Source organism: Takifugu flavidus, chromosome 4 (genome assembly GCF_003711565.1).
Source record: "Takifugu flavidus isolate HTHZ2018 chromosome 4, ASM371156v2, whole genome shotgun sequence".
NCBI lineage: Eukaryota > Metazoa > Chordata > Actinopteri > Tetraodontiformes > Tetraodontidae > Takifugu > Takifugu flavidus.
The window spans coordinates 15,947,152-15,965,583 of record NC_079523.1 but is presented as its reverse complement, the minus strand read 5'-3'; the positions used below and the strand labels follow the sequence as shown (position 1 = coordinate 15,965,583).

At 42.8% G+C, this 18,432-nt stretch overlaps 1 protein-coding gene across 12 annotated transcripts in view; it reads left to right on the top strand.

Annotated features, from left to right (window-relative positions):
• The window catches only part of ptprt (protein tyrosine phosphatase receptor type T), a 131,513-nt gene extending 121,380 nt beyond the window's left edge, over positions 1 to 10,133 (top strand). For all 12 annotated transcript variants that reach the window (XM_057028858.1, XM_057028856.1, XM_057028855.1 and 9 more), the window contains 7 exons: positions 1,528 to 1,677; positions 1,954 to 2,127; positions 2,252 to 2,383; positions 2,538 to 2,663; positions 3,740 to 3,903; positions 6,809 to 6,944; positions 7,309 to 10,133. In XM_057028858.1, the coding sequence (XP_056884838.1) occupies positions 1,528 to 1,677; positions 1,954 to 2,127; positions 2,252 to 2,383; positions 2,538 to 2,663; positions 3,740 to 3,903; positions 6,809 to 6,944; positions 7,309 to 7,362 (936 nt within the window). In that variant the 3' untranslated portion in view covers positions 7,363 to 10,133. The remainder of the gene's footprint in view (positions 1 to 1,527; positions 1,678 to 1,953; positions 2,128 to 2,251; positions 2,384 to 2,537; positions 2,664 to 3,739; positions 3,904 to 6,808; positions 6,945 to 7,308) is intronic.
• Positions 10,134 to 18,432: the final 8,299 nt, after the last annotated feature.

Genomic DNA, 18,432 nt, shown 5'->3' with positions numbered 1-18,432 from the left:
GTTTTCCACAGACTGGTTGGCCCTTACGTCGCTTCTGCCCAGCAGGGGTAATTCTCTCTGTCGCTCTGTGCTGCTTGTGGCCCATTGCCTGGTTCAGCGTGGTGGGGCTACACTACAGTGTCCCGGTCTTACTACCGTATTTTCACGACCATAAGACGCACTATATTAAAAGGCGCAGTCTCAGTTATGGGTGCTATTTCTGTATTTGAAACATACATAAGGCGCGCCGTATTATTAGGCGCATGCTGAAACATACAGTAAAAAATGACAACGGAAGTAAAACAGTGAGTTTCGACACATTTATTGAACAAAATATTCATTCTTCCGCCACAAAACCATCAAAGTTTTCATCTTCTGTATCTGAATTAAACAGCTGCGCTATTTCAATGTCCAACATCCCGAATTCCTCTTCTTCATTATCTGAATCGGACTCACCGACCGGTTGTGGTTCAGCGGTGATTTTGTGAAAGCTCTTCCAATACATGAAGACGGTATCATAGCCCATGCGTCTACAATCCACCCGCATATGGTGGCATAACTTGCCCGCCGCTGCCTCATAGTCTTTGTGAAGGAGTGTTCGCCTTCCGTCATCCAGCGCTCTGTCCGTTTCCGTGGCAGCCGAGAACCACGGTGAACGACGACTTCTCGTACCCCGTTGTGCGTATCACCACCGTGCTGGTCCCTTTTTCTCCACTGTGTGGGTCAAAGGGATGTCAAAAGTCAGAGGGATCTCATCCATGTTGGTGATGTGGCTGGGCGCGGTTATCTTGTCGCAGCAGTAGATGCAGAAGATGGCCATCCTCTCCTGGTAACCCGCTGGCAGCCGCTGCGCAACAGTTGTCCTCGCGCGTATGGAGAGATGCCGCCGCCTCATAAAGCGAAAACACTAAGATTGCTCGATTGCCATTTTCAGCCGCATATTCGATGGCCTGTAGCCTCATATGCGTCTCGCTTGACCGGCGCCATTTTAGGGGGTCCTTACGCGTAGGTGTGCCGCTAATCGATTGGCGGAGCGTTTACCGTAGTGCACCTACCAAAGGCACACAGCAGATTTTGGAACAGTCCACACACAAGGCGCACCATATTATAAGGCGCATCATCGATTTTTGAGAAAATCTCAGTGTTTTAGGTGCGCCTTATAGTCGTGAAAATACGGTAATCATTACACCAAGGGGCAGATTTAAATATGCATTTAAATGTTACAGACATACACACACCAGATCTATAGCTCCAGATGCACAAGCCTTGTTGGGTTGAGCACTATGAGTTGAGTTGAGTTGAGTTGAGTGGCTTTAAGATTAAAATGCTGGCCAAAATCACTGCTACTTTGTTTTTATGGAGAGGACAAATCATCAAAAGAATCCTTGTCCAAATGAGAAACTTATAATTAGTGCGGCTATGCCTCCATTCAGCTCTATCAGCTGCGTAAGCTAGCAAAAAAGCCAGTGTAAAAGCAGACAGAACTGAAAAACTGATTGTTGCTCTTCTGTCAACAATGCTAACCAATAGTTTGTGCTACTGTTCCAGGAACAGTATGTGTTTGTTCATGATGCTATCTTGGAGGCATGTCTGTGTGGGAATACAGCCATTCCAGTGTGTGAGTTCAGAGCCATTTACTACGACATCAGCAGACTGGACCCTCAAACCAACTCCAGCCAAATTAAAGATGAATTCCAGGTAAGCACACACACGCACGCACGCAAACACACACACACACACACACACACACACACACATGCACACACAGATGTCTGCATACTCCTAATGCTTTTTGTTTTATCCGTTTCCTGGGTATTATCTGGGATTAGGTTGATACATTGGAGACTGAAACCATGAAAGAAAGTTTAAAGCCAACATTTTCTCTGTGTGCATTATCCCAGAATGCACTCATGTACGCGCAAAATTCCGTTGGATCAGTCCCAATAAAGGACAATATATTTTCTTTCCTATCAGACTCTGAACATCGTGACCCCTAGAGTCCTTCCAGAGGACTGCAGTGTAGGGTTGTTGCCCAGGAACCATGACAAGAATCGTAGCTTGGATGGTCTGCCAGCAGACCGATGCCTACCTTTCCTGATATCTGTGGATGGTGATCGCTCTAATTACATCAATGCTGCATTAATGGATGTAGGTGCATTTGGAAGTGAACAGGCCAGTTTCCAGAGATTTTCAGAAAAAAACTCTTTTTTACCTTTGCTCTTTATATTTTGTGCAAACATGGTTATTTATTTATGATTCTGTCTACACCCAGAGCCACAAACAGCCTGCGGCCTTCATTGTTACCCAGCATCCATTGCCAAACACCATGGGTGACTTCTGGAGGCTGGTGTTCGATTACAACTGCTCATCCATAGTGATGCTCAATGAGATAGATGCGAAGCAGGTAAGTGCAAACATGCACTCACATCTTTTCTCCCCATTTTCCTCCATGTGCTGTTTCTTATAGTTTTTGTCCATTACTGAAATGGTGTTTTTTGTGATTAGCATTCTTTTGCAAATCAGGCCCACTTCTGTCTCCTACTCTCCTTTATTTGTAGTTATGTATGCAGTACTGGCCTGAGAAGAGTTCCTGCCGTTATGGACCCATTCAGGTGGATTTAATATCAGCAGACATTGACGAGAACATCATCAACCGAATCTTCAGGATCTGCAACATGGCACGGGTAATGACCAACTTTTTGGACCTTTCTCTTGAGGGTAGATGTTTTACTAATTAATTTAAGAAGAAAATCATCACATAAAAAGCATCAAGACCAGATAAGAATGCCATAAATGTCAGGAGTAACTGTGACAGCTAACTGTTACGACTCAAGTTTTAGCTCCTAGTGCTATTATTGCACTAGTTTAGGGACACGGAGCACCAAATAGCTCCCAAAGCTCCATTTTGGTGTATAAATGTACTTGATTCAAACATGCAATGTGTTAGGTCAACACTCTCACTCTCGCGTGTAATTGGCTGAAAAGCAGAAACGCCCATTTACTATCTGACTGAAGTCAAAGGGCAAATGGTATCAAATGCTTTGATTTTCACACCTTTTCCATTTGTGATTTCTTTTCAAATCACTCCTTTCCTCCTTCAAGCCTCTTCTTGTTCCTCCTCCTCATCTTATTTTCTCACCCATCCATGACGGTATGCCTACTCTCATCCGCTGGCTCATATAGTGCTGAGTGAACCCCTCACCACCTCATCTAGGTTGTCTCTCAAAAACATCAGCAGTGTACCGTGAAATGGTCCATATCATCGTCATAGCTGCAACCCCGCTGAATCTGTACTGGAAACCACTCAGAGCTCCATCGAAGGAGATGGAGCACCAGATAGAAGGCAGTATTTAGATAGGGGACATTAATGTGATCCAAGGGGGAGAAAAAAATGCAAGTTAGAAAAGGAAATTATGAGTAACTCAGTATCAGTGTGGCAGCCTTTCTGAGGACCAATGGCTGGAGACGTTTCTCTGCCAGTTCACATGTTAATCAGCATGTTTTCCAGCTTGCTGAACTTAGCAAGGTCTGAAGATTGTTATTACTTGCCCGTCTCGCATATAGGGGGCCAGGACACTGACTAGACTAAGTCCAGTTGAAGCAGAGACCTTATTTGGAGATAAGAAGACAAAAGTCTGAGCAGCAGGCTTTGGTGTAACAAGGCAGATTATACTGCATCCTTCACTTTAGAATTACAACAGGAACAACTGATAATAACTGAGTTCTTATACAGTCCAGAATAATTCCACCTGTGTCTCAGCCTCAGGATGGTTACCGTGTGGTGAAGCACTTTCATTTCATTGGCTGGCCAGCCCAGAGAGACACGCCTCTGTCCAAGCGCTCCATCCTCCAGCTGGTGCAGAGGTTGGCTAAGTGGCAGAAGCAGTATGATGGGGGAGATGGGAGGACTGTGGTCCACTGCCTGTGAGTTGAACACTAGCATGCACACAAACACTGCAGTTTGTTTGAAAGAATCACATGACAGCTTAATTTGTATCCATGATGTGTTTTAATAGGCATCTTATTTAAACCTTGAACATGATTAGAGAAGATTGTAACATGTTGTTTTGGATAAATGATTACATTCACCCAAACATCCCCCAGCTTATTTCTGGGTTTTAACAGGACCAAAAAGCAGGCAAGAACGCAGTGATGAAAAGTCCACGAATAGGTTTTATTTAACCAACACAAAAACGGCAGTCCCCCTGGACTGCAGGGAAGCACAAGTTCAAACCTCTGGTGCACACAGAGAGCTCCAGCGCGGAGCCAACACAAGAGTCAGATTCTGCTCGTTTCAGAAGTCCAGCCGGATGGCATGAAGACCTCAAACAGGCAGGGGAACACCAAAGACAAAAGACCAAAATCACCAAAATATTCCAAATCCAAAGTCACCAAAAACGCCAAATACACAAAATACTCCGACACTATTAGGCAGGAGTTTAGTCCTTAAATAGGCGGCTAGATTGCTGAATGACTGCAGGTGCGTCAGCCTGTGGCAGGCGCATGGCTCCACCCTGCCCCCTGCAGGAAAAACCAAACAACCCGGGATCCTGGACCACAACAAGTTCAAGTTAGACATCGTCCTAGAATTGCCTACACCTGACTTTTAAGGCCAAAGTCAAATATCATTCCTGTAGGATTATGTTATTTGGTTGAACACTTTCATTTTATACAGAAATATGTGATTTTATTCAAGAAAACAATTTCTCTTTGATTCCATTGATTGTTTTTAATATCAAACCATTGAAAGACAAGAACATCAAGTATCTTCTTCAGACACAAACACACACACACACACACACACAAACACAATCTCAGACACACACACACACACACACACACAAACACAATCTCAGACACACACAATAGTCTAATTTGGCATTGATTTCTTTCTATTTTCTTTGTCAGTTTTCAAAAAACCTACGTGTGTTAAAAAGAAACACAAATAATTCTTGATACAATAATAAATAATTCTGGTCCAGCTTGACTTTGTGAGTAAAAGCATTTAACATACAGTAAATTCCTCTAAAACCTTTTTTTGCTTTTGTCAATGTGACTACACTTAGAAAACCCTCTGAGGAAGACCACTGTAGTCATTAATCATCTCTAGGTATTGATTTCACATGTGTTGGATTTCACAAATGATGCTGGAAATATGACTTTAGTTTCTTTTGTCTTCTATTTTCCTCCTCGATACTGATAATGATGGCTTAAGTTCACCCCAGAATTAGCCCAATATGCACTGTAGATACCTTCCAGAGGAAATTCAAGAGCAACAGATCTTTAGAATATATGCAATAACTCTAAATTAAATTAAATTATTCAGTAAATTCACTCTAGAATTCGTTTTTGTTGTTAATGTGGAGGTTCAGTACAATCACACACACGCATCAGTGTTAAGAATGAAAAATCCTTTTAACTGAAATTATTTCAGTTGACAGGAGAGCCCAGAGTTGTCATTTTGGAGGTCTAACAACATACAACAGCATATATGATTACGTGTGTAAACGGGCCGTCCGCTCCCTGTACGATCGGTGTCAGAGTTTGGTCCGCATTGCTGGCAGTAAGTCGAACTCGTTTCCAGTGAGGGTTGGTCTCCGCCAGGGCTGCCCTTTGTCACCGATTCTGTTCATAATTTTTATGGACAGAATTTCTCGGTGCAGTCATGGTGTTAAGGGGGATCCGGTTTGGTGACCTCAGGATCGCGTCTCTGCTTTTTGCATATGATGTGGTCCTGTTGGCGTCATCGGCCCGTGATCTCCAATGATCACTGGATCGGTTCGCCGCCGCGTGTGAAGCGGCTGGGATGAAAATCAGCACCTCCAAATCCGAGGCCATGGTTATCAACCGGAAAAAGGTGGAGTGCCTTCTCCGGGTCAAGAATGAGATCCTGCCCCAAGTGGAGGAGTTCAAGTACTTCGGGGTCTTGTTCACGAGTGAGGGAAGAATGGAGCAGGAGGTCAACAGGCGGATCGGTGCGGCGTCCGCAGTAATGCGGAGTCTGCACCAGTCCGTAGTGGTGAAGAGAGAGCTGAGCCAAAAAACGAAGCTCTCGATTTACCGGTCGATCTTCGTTCCTACCCTCACCTATGGTCATGAGCTTTGGGTAATGACCGAAAGAACAAGATCACGGGTACAAGCAGCCGAAATGAGCTTCCTCCGTAGGGTGGCTGGGCTCTCCCTTAGAGATAGGGTGAGAAGCTCTGCCATCCGGGAGGAGCTCGGAGTAGAGCCGCTGCTCCTCCGCATTGAGAGGAGCCAGATGAGGTGGCTTGGGCATCGAGTTAGGATGCCCCCTGGACGCCTACCTGGTGAGGTGTTCAGGGCATGTCCCTCCGGTAGGAGACCCCCGGGAAGACACTTTGGAGAGACTATGTCTCTCGACTGGCCTGGGAACGCCTGGGGATCCCTCCGGATGAGCTGGAAGAGGTAGCAGGGGAGAGGGAAGTCTGGGCTTCTCTTCTTAAGCTGCTGTCCCCGCAACCCGACCCCGGATAAGCGGTAGAGGATGGATGGATGGAACATTCCTAGAACTAGACAAATGAAGTAATCTGAATGGATGCTTTCATCTTGCAGGTTATTTAAACCCATGGTGCAACAAAGAAAATCGATCTGGATGCAATTTCCACACTAATACTAATCTGATAAGTGGGCGTCATGATGACGCTGTTAGTATTAAAATCCCTACCCATCACTGAGCACAACCTCAAAATTAAATATACACAATAAAATCATAACCAGCAACTTTTATTTGGAAGAGCTTTGCTTCTTCTCCTCCTGCCATTTTTCTGATGTTGTGTGATGTGTTGATGCACTGTTCTCTTCACAGGACCGGCGGAGGGCGTTCTGGGACTTTCTGTGCCATCTGCAGCATCAGTGAGATGATAAAGCAGCAGAACATCATTGATGTTTTCCACACCGTCAAAACCCTCAGAAATAACAAGACTAATATGGTGGAGACAGTGGTGAGACTCAAGCACAGCCTGTAGGCTCATCTTTGTCAAGTTTTGTAAACGGATAGATGTAAAACAGGGATGCTTTGGTCAGAGCGCCAACATCAACGTCAACTTTAAGAATGTTATCATGCTACTACTGTAATTTAATTGGAGTGGGAGCAGTACATAAAATAATCACTGTCATAATGAAAAAGAAAAATCATCTCCAAATGTCCTGACAGGACAGCGATGGTGAACAAACAGTGCACAGATGTAACCTATCTGTGTTGCTAGATCAGACACAGAGATTATATCAAGAGTTTGAGGGGTTCATCATGTCAGTAAAGGAATGATGTTTGCCTTCTTACTTTTGCTTCCTCTTCTTCTTCCACAGGAGCAGTACAAGTTCTGCTATGAGGTGGCTTTGGAGGAGCTCAATTCCTTCTGAGCAGTTAAACCCTGTTGTTGGGCCGCCGTTAGTTGTGACGCAATATGCTAAGTGATTCTGTTAGTGCCTGTATGTGCTGCAGCAGTCTGTGCGCTTGGTTCTCAGAGGTCATGCCTACCATATTTTACTTTTCACACACGCACACACACACACACACACACACACACACACACACACACACACCACACACACACACACACACACACACACACACACACACACACACAGAAAACACCGTTTCAATGACTGAGAACTTTACCTGCTAATACAAAGAAAAAAGATAATGTTTCGAACTGTGGCACTTTTTTCCTGCTGTATCTCTGTTTGGTCTTCTGTGACTATGATGTGACTATTGTTCCGTGACCTTTCTGGATATGCTTTCTGCCTTGAATGTTGTCTCCCTCTGAAATCTGGATATAATCTGGGCATGCTGAAGGGACCTTTCACACTTAACTGAGAGTTTTAGACTTCACTCTCATATGTGGTTGTAATTCAGGTAGATACGTACTTAACTTTATTTTACTTAACTTTAAGTAAGGCATTCCTCATGGCTCTGTTGGGAGAGCTCTCTGCATTTCCACGGTGACCTCCAATCAAAGACTGGCCCCAGAAATTTTTTTTCTAAAACTTAGCTTCTACCTTTTAAAACAGTTGTTACAGGTTAGGACATTTGAGGTCTCTCTCACCATCCTAGAAATGTAACTTGGGGGAGTGGTTCTGTGATAGCAAAAGCAGTAAAAAAGTAATGAGTGGAGGTGAACACCTCTTGTGAATGGCCCACAACTGGAATATTTCAAAACATCAATCTACAGTCACAAAGCAGCCATTTAGAGATAGCCTTGGCCTGTTGAGTGCAGCTATGTGAAAGGGGGTAATTATTACATTTACCATATTGGAGGAACACCAAATAATTGGTGTTGCTAATGTTATTCACAAAGTGCTGCTACTGGTAAAAGAAAAATATTGACTCACAGCACATTCTAGGCACTGCTGTGTTCTGTACTCAGTAGGGGAGATTATACAATTCAAAGTTTTTAAAAAAAATTTTCTACCACTCCGGAGAAGCAGAGGTAAGACATTATGAAGCAGGCAGAAAGCAGATCCAATGCCTTCACGTGTGTAGCCTTTGTGTTTAAAGTGAGGTGCAGCAGCAGATAAGCAGGCAGGTCAGAGCAGCATCAAGTGACAATGCCTTTGAGATAAGCTGATTTGAGCTTTATCTTTCCTATCAGATCTCAAGTGACAATGCCTTTGAGATAAGCTGATTTGAGCTTTATCTTTCCTATCAGAACCTACTGCATTTCTTTACAGCAGATGCTTCTCGACTGTGTCATTTTAAAGCGTAATCATAGATAAAAGTAAAAAGCTTGCTTTTGTGTGTACAGTGGGGTCTGGTGACGCAGTGATCAGTTGACTTATGTCAAGTCCTTCTTGTGTAAAGCTTTCAGTGTGCATCCACAATGAGTGTAAATATGAAAACAAACAACAACCACGAACCACCAGAAATATTTCAGCTATCACCAGAGTATACAGGCATTCTGCTCTTTATCATTTACAACAGACGCCAAGTTGTCTGTATGTAAAAATGTCCATTTAGACATTATTTTTGTAATAGACAAATCAATGTATTTTGGTAAATGTAACTGGTAACTATAAAGCAATTTGTTCCAGAGAGGTTAATGGATTAAATCTATGATGTCAGCGTTGATTAAATCATTCATATGGTTAAGCCATCCGCTTTGATTTGAAGCTGAATGAAGAAACAGAATCAAGTGTTGACCCTCAGAACTGCCAGCTCCATGGTCTGGCATGGGTGGAGCAAAGAGTAGCTTAAATCAGTGTTCTATGCAGTTTCAGAAAGATAATGCTTGAGCCCGAGTCAGATCCTGTGGTGGACTTCAACATACTGTAGCAGGGGAGTCTTTTCAGTTGGATCGCACCTTTATCAAATTTCATGCAGAATGACAGACTCAGATTAGCTTTGCCTTTAGCCACCAGGAGAAAAACCAGGTGAAAGACCAGGTTTGACAAACCTGGACCCCTCACAGGAAAATGTGCTGCACAGAGGGTCATTACAGTGAAGCATCTCACCCACAGCGTTCCTGCTTTTAATCAGACTATTGGATGTAAACTCCCTGCTGTCCCTTTAAATCAGGTTTTTAATTCAAACAATTATGTTCTTTTTTTATTTGAGTCAAGAGACTGTGAGCTAATATTGATGCATTACTTATGAACATGTGGGGTTTGGGTGATCAGATGGAGATTAAAAATAATAAAAGGCTTCATCTAAACACTAATGCAAATAATATACAAATAAAGCTATTTTTTTAATTTGCCTGTGGGACTACAAAGATATGGTGTATTTTAACAGGATGATGGTGGATCTGTGGCCAGGAGTATTGCTCGCGGCCAGACCACAACAATTGGACCTATTGAGACAAAGATGTTTCGATAACATATAATAAAAACACAGACTATGCCTCAGATATCTTTATGACTATTTTTAAAACAAGTTAATGTTCTTGGCTTGCTTCATGGATGTTCATCTGGATTATATATATATATATTTATATATATATATATGGTCGTTTTTGTTTTGCTTTTTTGTATATTTTTGTATATTTATTTGGTATAAATGTTATTTTGCTGATTATTGTTCCTTTTGTGTCAAAGCTGTGAATTAGAAGTGTGATTCAGTCGCCAATTTATCTGTTTATCTGTTTAATTGTTTAACATGTTGTTACATGGAATAAAGGGACCAAAATATTGAATCCACTCTCATTTCTTTTAAAGGCATTTAATTATGATATATTTTCAATAGAGTGAAGACACACGCTCAGTAATTAAATTCAACACAATAAAACATTTCTGTGAAAATTAAACTGTTCTTGTGTATAACAGATATATTAGGAGCCCAACAGTCTTGTTCTGCCTACATCTGCCTACAGGTTAACCCACCAACTAAATTGGGCTGTCCAATTGCCTGAGCTGTCCAATTGCCTTTTAAAGGCAATGCCAGATGGCTTTTGAGGTGATCGTTTCATGACACAGAAGTACATTTTGCAGATTAAAAAGCAAAATAAAGCTAGGGAGTCTCTGTGGCGAGTTTACTGATAATAAAATGGAATCAAGGGATTTGATGGTGTCTATTAGGGACATCAGCCACATGTTGTTTCCCACTCTAGAGTGTCAAACTTGAACTGTAATGTGTCATCATTCCACTCTGTAAGTCATAATCTTTAGCATATTAAATTAACTCAGCAGAGTAATTAGGAAAAGTGCCCTTTATGGACACTTGTATCCAGAAAACTCCTGCTCCTCAGACAAACCATCGTAGTTGTCAGGACTTGCTTCTGCTTTACCTGCATTATGTTTTTGCCCCTACAGGGAACATGAAATTCATAAAACTAAATTAACAGACGCAACATGTAAAACATGGAGAGAACTGACTGAGTGGTTACAAGAACATACCTAAGATGTTGTTCAGGAGTGGGAATATAAAATTTGAACTGAGGACAACAATCCAGTTTCATTTGGTACAATTGTTCTTATGTGATCTGATTTTTGGGGAAGCATTACATTCATTACAGGACAATGGGCCACTATCCAAAGGGAACCGGACCATTTTGTGACTCCTGCATCTGGAGAAAACACACAACCTTGCTGTATCTAATCAATCATAGTCATGAGGAATGCTCCACGCCAATGGCCTCATCCTTTATTTAGCTGATTCCCAAGGAGCTCATAAATATGCAAGAGTGTTGGATTAGCATAGGCACCAAGGACAGGGCCTGTACCTTGGCATTATGATGATCAATCAGAAACACTAAAGGGCTCCTCAGAGGGAAGCTGTCTGTCAGCTTGACTTTGGGCTGAGCTGAATTGCACTCACCCATAAAAACACCATGTTCAAAGCATACATTAGGTGCAGACACAGGCAGCATGTGATGTCTGAAGAAAGTGTGCCTATGGGCACAAATGCATACACAAACAGCACACACAGCATCAGTGTAGATACCTGCAAATGCAGACATGCCTGCATAAAAGCTTACTGTGTCAAAACATACAAGCAGGCAGACAGTTTTAGCCACCTTCTGTCTCTCTCGCTGTCTCTAATTTGTTTCCTTCTTTTTCTGGGCTCTTTTAGTGTTGAGTTGTGTTGGATCGCAATACTCTCACGTGTGTCACTGCTGATCCGCGTGTTCTCTGAATGAAGACTTCAAGAAGAAAAATGCCAACTTCAAAATGTATTTAGCAAATAGAACCAGTTCAAGATAGCAAATAGAATCAAATCAAATCAATCTTTATTTATATAGCATCTTTTACAATCAAAATTGTTTCTAGGCGCTTTACAGAATCCCAGGGCCTGACCCCAAACAAACAACAGTGGCAAGGAAAAACTCCCCTTTAACAGGAAGAAACCTTGAGCAGGACCAGGCTCATGTAGGGGGACCCTCCTGCTGATGGCCAGCTGGGTAGAGAGAGAGGAGAAAGGGGGAGGACAGGTAAAGGAGAGGAGAGGTTTTAAAAAATTATTCTAAATTTAATGGGCAGCCAATGAAGAGACGCCAGTACGGGAGTTATGTGATCTCTTATGTCAATACCTGTCAGAACTCTGGCTGCAGCATTTTGGATCAACTGGAGGCTTCTTAAAGAGTTGTTTGGATACCCTGATAATAAAGAATTACAATAGTCCAGCCTGAAAGTAACAAAAGCATGAATTAACTTTTCAGCATCATGCCGCTTCAGTAGGTTCCTAATCCTTGTGATGTTCCTCAGGTGAAAAAAGGCACTTCTAGAGACTATTTTAATGTGGGAGTTGAAGGAGAGATTTTGATCAAGATTCCTCACAGAGAGACTAGATGTTAATGAGATACCATCTAGAGTGATCATGTGATCCAATCTATCCCTGAGAGTTTCAGGACCAAACACCATGACCTCAGGAATCAATTCAAGATAGCAAATAGAACCAATTCAAGATACAAATATTACAGAGCTCCGGATGTCTTCTGATTGGTTGACCTCGTCTTCTTCTTCCAGTTCCATTGGATGCCGGCACAATCCTTGTTCTCTGTTGTTTCCCAGATAGCCAGGTCAAAGTTGTCAAAGTTCACATTCTTCCTGCAGATAAACTTATTAACACCACTATGCTGTCCAGTTTTACGATGTTTGTTTAACACTTTCAGCCTGACTGCCTCCCTGATTACAACTATCTAAACAACAATCATGTCAAGGAAGGATCAACTGACTGCTTATCTTTATTACACTTGCTAATGATTATACCATTCCAAACTTCGAAACTAATTCTAACAGAAAACAGGAACATATGCAAAAAAAGGCAAACAAAATTCTCTTTAGTTGGTAATGAGTTTGAAAATTGGCCCATTTAATTTGCACTCTCTGAATATGTCATTATCCACAAGGGAAGAGGGTTTATCATGATATGGTGACTTCTGCCACCAACAAGGTTATTAATGCCCCCCCAGAAGAACTTTTAAAAAGGTTATTTGGTATCTCCAGAAGGTCACACACACTTCCATTATCTTTGGTCAGACACATTGGTACGGTGGTTGTGGAAGAGGAGCTGGGGCTGTTGTGGAGCAGGTGAAGCTGTGGAGCTGATGGAGCAGGAGGCTGGTTGGTCTCCAGCTCCACCGAGGCTCCGCAGCAGCAACAAGCCTGGTCCTGTCAAGGCTAAAAAGAGCCGACAAGCAGACAGACGGGAAGAAGACCTGAGGGATCCGACAACAGCGACCCTGAGGGCTGTGTGTCTGATGACGGTGGCCTTCACCAGATGAACCAAAGCAGTCAGGAGGACAAATTTTCCTGTCCAAAAATGTTTAAAACCTTTTTACAAGAAACAAAGGACATTATGGGTGTAAATATTGAGCATTATTTTCCTGAGAAGGATTTAAAAAATATCAATATTATGTTTTTACAGGAAACTAACAGTGATGATCTTAATGAGGCTGATTAGCAGAGGAGACAGGAGGAGAGGTTTTTTTAAGCCACAGCACGGCCCTCAGTGCAGGGGTGGGGATCCTCTTCTCTAGGTGTTTTAACCCAACATCTTTTACTGTTGATCATGTTGTTCAGGGGAGGTGTCTTTTAATCAAGGCCCTAGAAACACTCAGCAACAAACTTCAGGGTTGTGGGTCCATTGATTATTTCTTCTCGGGTGGTGATTTTACATCTCCCCATCAGGACCAGATGTACTGTGTGCCAATGTCTGCCTCATTCGAGATGTTTTGGAGGTCTCCAGTTTATCGGGGATGTGTGTCAGTCTTCTATCTTTAGATTAACAAAAACAAATGAGGCAAAGACAACAGTTTTGAATTTTACTTGCAAGGAGAACGGAGAGATGTGCTCAGTTACAGATCTCCAACACGTTCTGACGCACAACTTCCGCCATCCTTCTTTTATTGAAATTAGGAGGTCCCTAGTTACACAGAATTCAAATGTGCCTAAAGGGAGGGGGAAAACACAAGATAGCAGGTCCCAAACAAAGCAAAAGACTGTAAATCATAATGGTGAGATTATACGTAGGTCTTCACTGATTTGATTAGCTTAGCTCGCAAACAGCACATTCTTCCATATCAGACAGATTAAAAGAACACCTCCTGGGTCATGCCCTGCAGCTCTATCTCCAGTCAATGTCACTTCCCCACAGCAGCTGCATTTCTGTCGCCCTTGACCAGAGAAGTTCGAGTTCACACATCAAGCATCATGAACATTAAGTATTAACAAATAATAAGAAACATTAAGTAATGAGAAACAATATAACAAGAATAAAGAATATAACAAGGTAAAAGCAAATAAGAGATAACTTTAATATAATGGATCTAACAGCTTTTGATCGTGCTGAACACAGATCCCTGTGGAAAACTATGGAGAGGTTTGGGTTCAGCACTGGTCTGATAGCTGAGATCAAGGTGCTGTACAGTGACATTGAGAGTGTGCTGAAGGTTAATGGCAGCTTGTGTGCTCCTTTTAGAGTCTATAGAGGTGTTCATCAGGGCTGTGCTCTGTCTGGGATGCTCTATGTGCTCTCCCTGGAACCTATCCTCAGTGAATTATGTTTGAGTGTTCAAGGCCTGTTTTTACCTGGTTTGAACAGTAATGTCTTTCTATCTGCCTATGCCGATGATGTGGCTTTTTTTTTAAATAAAAGACCAAACAGATGTTGATACAATTTTAAATTACTAAGAAATTTTATGTTTTGTCTGCTGCGAGGTTGAACTGGGGGAAGAGTGAGGCCCTGACTAGCAGTGAGTGGCATCAGGGTCTCCCTGTTCTTCTTCAAGGTCTAACCTGCAAGGTTAGGAAGAACTGGGAGAATTTTATTGAAAAGGTTGAGGAAAAATTAAGGAAATGGAGAGGCCTGCATTCAGAAATGTCCTATAGAGGAAGCAGGCTGGTTGTCAACAACCTGGTAGCCACGCTGCTGTGGCACTGTTTGGAGCCATCATCAAGCCTGCTGTGCCAGATCGAGGCAAAACTGGTTAACTTTTTCTGGGACAGCTACCACTGGGTGCCACAGTCAAATCTGTTTTCATTCAGAGATGACGGGGTGGGGGGGCAGTGCCTCATCCCCCTGGCCAATAGAACAGCCACTTTCAGCCAACAGTTTTTGCAGAGGTACCTCACAGCAGTGGCCCCCAACCTTTTTATCACCGTGGACCGGTCAGCGCTTGACAATTTTACTGTGGCCAGGGGGGGTTGGCCTGTTGGATGCGTTTGTCCACAACATTTCATTTTCATGAAAATTTTAATGCACCATAACGACAAATCAATGGGAACCCTGAGCTTGTTTCTCTGCAACAAGATGGTCCCATCTGGGAGTGATGGGAGACAATGACACCTGAAGTGTGTTGCTTACGCCCGGTCTACTCCATTGTTTTGTTTTAGTTGCTGTCACTGCAGAAAATCCCGCTTCACAAGGCTTCATTGCCTCATTAGCCAGCCAGTCGCCGCAAATTACGCAGAGCAGGCTTGGTATGCGGGAATCACCTACCGGGATAAATCGATATTTAAAGTAGAACTACTGATATGGTCTGTTAAAAGCTTTATTTTTCTTGTAAGTGGGCTCTTCTCCCATCTCTTCATTTGGCCTTTTCTTTTTCGCAACGAAATTTTTCAAAGACGTCTGTTTCTTACTCATTTTGCTCACCTGTGGGTTCAATTTTGATGCGTAAGATGTAACCGAGAGAATCCTGTCATTTCTCAAAAGGTTTTTCAAAATAAAAGATCGTTCAGACTCCACTAATACATAAAATGAAAATATTTAATTATTTCTTGTGCGGCCCGGTACCAATCGATCCATGGACTGGTACCGTTCGCTGACGCCTGGATCCTGAGCACTGTACTGGAACTACAATCGTTGAGGCTTGTGGAAAGGTGTCTGTAGCTGTGGAGGAGGAGGCCCTCTGTGAGAGAGAGGAGTCTTCTCCTGCGGTACGGCAGAGGAGGAACTGAGGCCGACCCCACAAATCAAATCAAATCAAATCAATCTTTATTTATATAGCGTCTTATACAATCAAAATTGTTTCAAGGCGCTTTCCAGAATCCCCGAACTCTGGCTGCAGCATTTTGGATCAGCTGGAGGCTTCTTAAAGAGTTGTTTGGACACCCTGATAATAAAGAATTACAATAGTCCAGCCTGGAAGTAACAAAAGCATGAATTAACTTTTCAGCATCATGCCGCGTCAGTAGCTTCCTAATTTTTGTGATGTTCCTCAGGTGAAAAAAGGCACTTCTAGAGACTAATTTAATTTGTGAGTTGGTCAAAAGTTACTCCTAGATTCCTCACAGAGAGACTAGATGTTAATGAGATACCATCTAGAGTGATCATGTGATCTAATCTATCCCTAAGAGGTTCAGGACCAAACACCGTGACGTCAGTTTTTCCTGGGTTAAGGAGGAGGAAATTTGAAGACATCCAAGACTTTATGTCTTTAAGACAGGTCTGGAGCTTCACTAACGTCTCTGTCTCCTCTGGTTTCATGGATAAATAAAGCTGAGTGTCATCAATTCAATTCAATTCAATTCAATCTTTATTTATATGGCACTTTTCATACACTGGGTAGCACAAAGTGCCTCACAAAGGAGAAAAACAACAAAGAGAAACAAGAGAATCCAGAAAAAAGACACATACACAGATACACACACACACATGCATACACACACTCAAACACGCACACACCCAAACAAGCTGAGACAAGCTGAGACATGGCTGGGCATAGAGACCTAAGGGGAAGGAGACGCTACCTTTGGAGGCCCACCAGGCCGAGGGAGGTCACAGTCCGTGACCACAGGTGGTACCGCCACAAAGACCACCCTGACCCGGACAGACCCGAGGCTCCACACCAAGGCACAGAGCCCCCTAACCACCCAGGCCAGAGTCCACAACGGGACAGCACCCCCAGCGGTAGACCGGAAACATCTCCCAGCCTGGCAGGCCCCCATGAGGAAACACCATGAGGAAACACTGGAGCTAAAAACTGAAGGACTAAAACAGTAAATGGGATAAAAGGTGTAAAAGCTAAAAACTGAGAAACTAAGAACTGAGGGAGTAAAACAGTAAAAGTATCAAGTAAAATAAGGATAAGACATAAAAAATCATGAGAACATAAAAGAAATTAAAAAATAATCAAAATATCAATTAAAGGCCTGATTAAAAAGGTGTGTCCTGAGCCTCTTTTTTAAAATCTCAACAGTCTCTGCGGCCCTGAGGTTCTCCGGCAGGCTGTTCCACAATCGGTGACCATAATAACTGAAGGCCGCTTCCCCGTGCGTTTTAGAGCTTACTTGTGGAATGGTTAAAAGGCCGGTGCCGGAGGACCTCAGAGTCCGCGAGGGTTGATAGAATAAAAGCAGGTCGGATAAATAAGTCGGGCCAAGACCATTAAGACATTTAAAAACTAATAAAAGAACCTTAAAATCGATTCTGAAACGCACGGGTAGCCAATGCAGTGATTCTAAAACCGGTGTGATGTGCTCCCGCCCTCTGGTCCTTGTCAGCACCTGTGCAGCTGAGTTTTGTAATAATTGTAGGTCAGAGATGGTCTTTTTGGGAAGACCAGAGAGCAGGGCATTACAATAATCTAGACGACAAGAGATAAAAGCGTGCATCAGCACCTCCGTGCTGGCCTGAGAGAGAAACGGGCGGACTCTGGCTATATTCTTCAGGTGGTAAAAACCTACCTTTGTTATGTTTTTGATGTGTGGGATAAAACTAAGCTCAGAGTCAAAGATCACACCCAGATTTTTTACAGATTGAGATGGTTTGAAATCCTTTAATTTTGGTAAAAGTTTCTCTCTCTGACCTTCAGGACCAATGACTAAGACCTCTGTTTTGTCCTGGTTGAGCTGTAGGAAGTTTTCTGCCATCCATGACTGGATACCTAGAATACAGTTAAAAAGGGCATCAACTGGCCCTGTGTCATCAGGAGCCACGGCGATGTACAGCTGCGTATCGTCAGCATAGCTGTGGAAGCTGATGCCGTGGCTCCTGATGACGTCCCCAAGAGGAAGCATGTAAAGATTAAAAAGGGTTGGACCTAAGATTGACCCTTGGGGAACCCCACATTTTGTCTCATGGATTCTCGAGGAGCATGTATCCATACTTACAAAGAAGCTTCGATCAGTAAGGTAGGAGGTGAACCAGGTAAGAACAGTACCAGAGAGGCCGACCAGGTTCTTCAGTCTATTCAATAAAATATGGTGGTCTACTGTATCAAAGGCGGCGGTCAGATCCAGAAGAACCAACACCGTGAGCTTTTGTTATCTAGGTTACACCTGATGTCATTTAAAATCTTTAAAAGGACTGTCTCTGTACTGTGGTTCATCCTAAAACCAGACTGATGCCTCTCTAAAATGTCGTTTGAGTTTAAAAAATCATTCACTTGGTTAAAAACAAGTTTTTCTAAAATTTTACTTAAAAATGGTAAGTTGGATAGAGGCCGATAGTTCTCCTGGCTACCTGACGCAACTCCAGCTAACTCCAAGCTGCGGAACCGCGTCTCAAGCTCACTAATTCTCGCCTCCAGAGCCATTAATGAACTACACTTT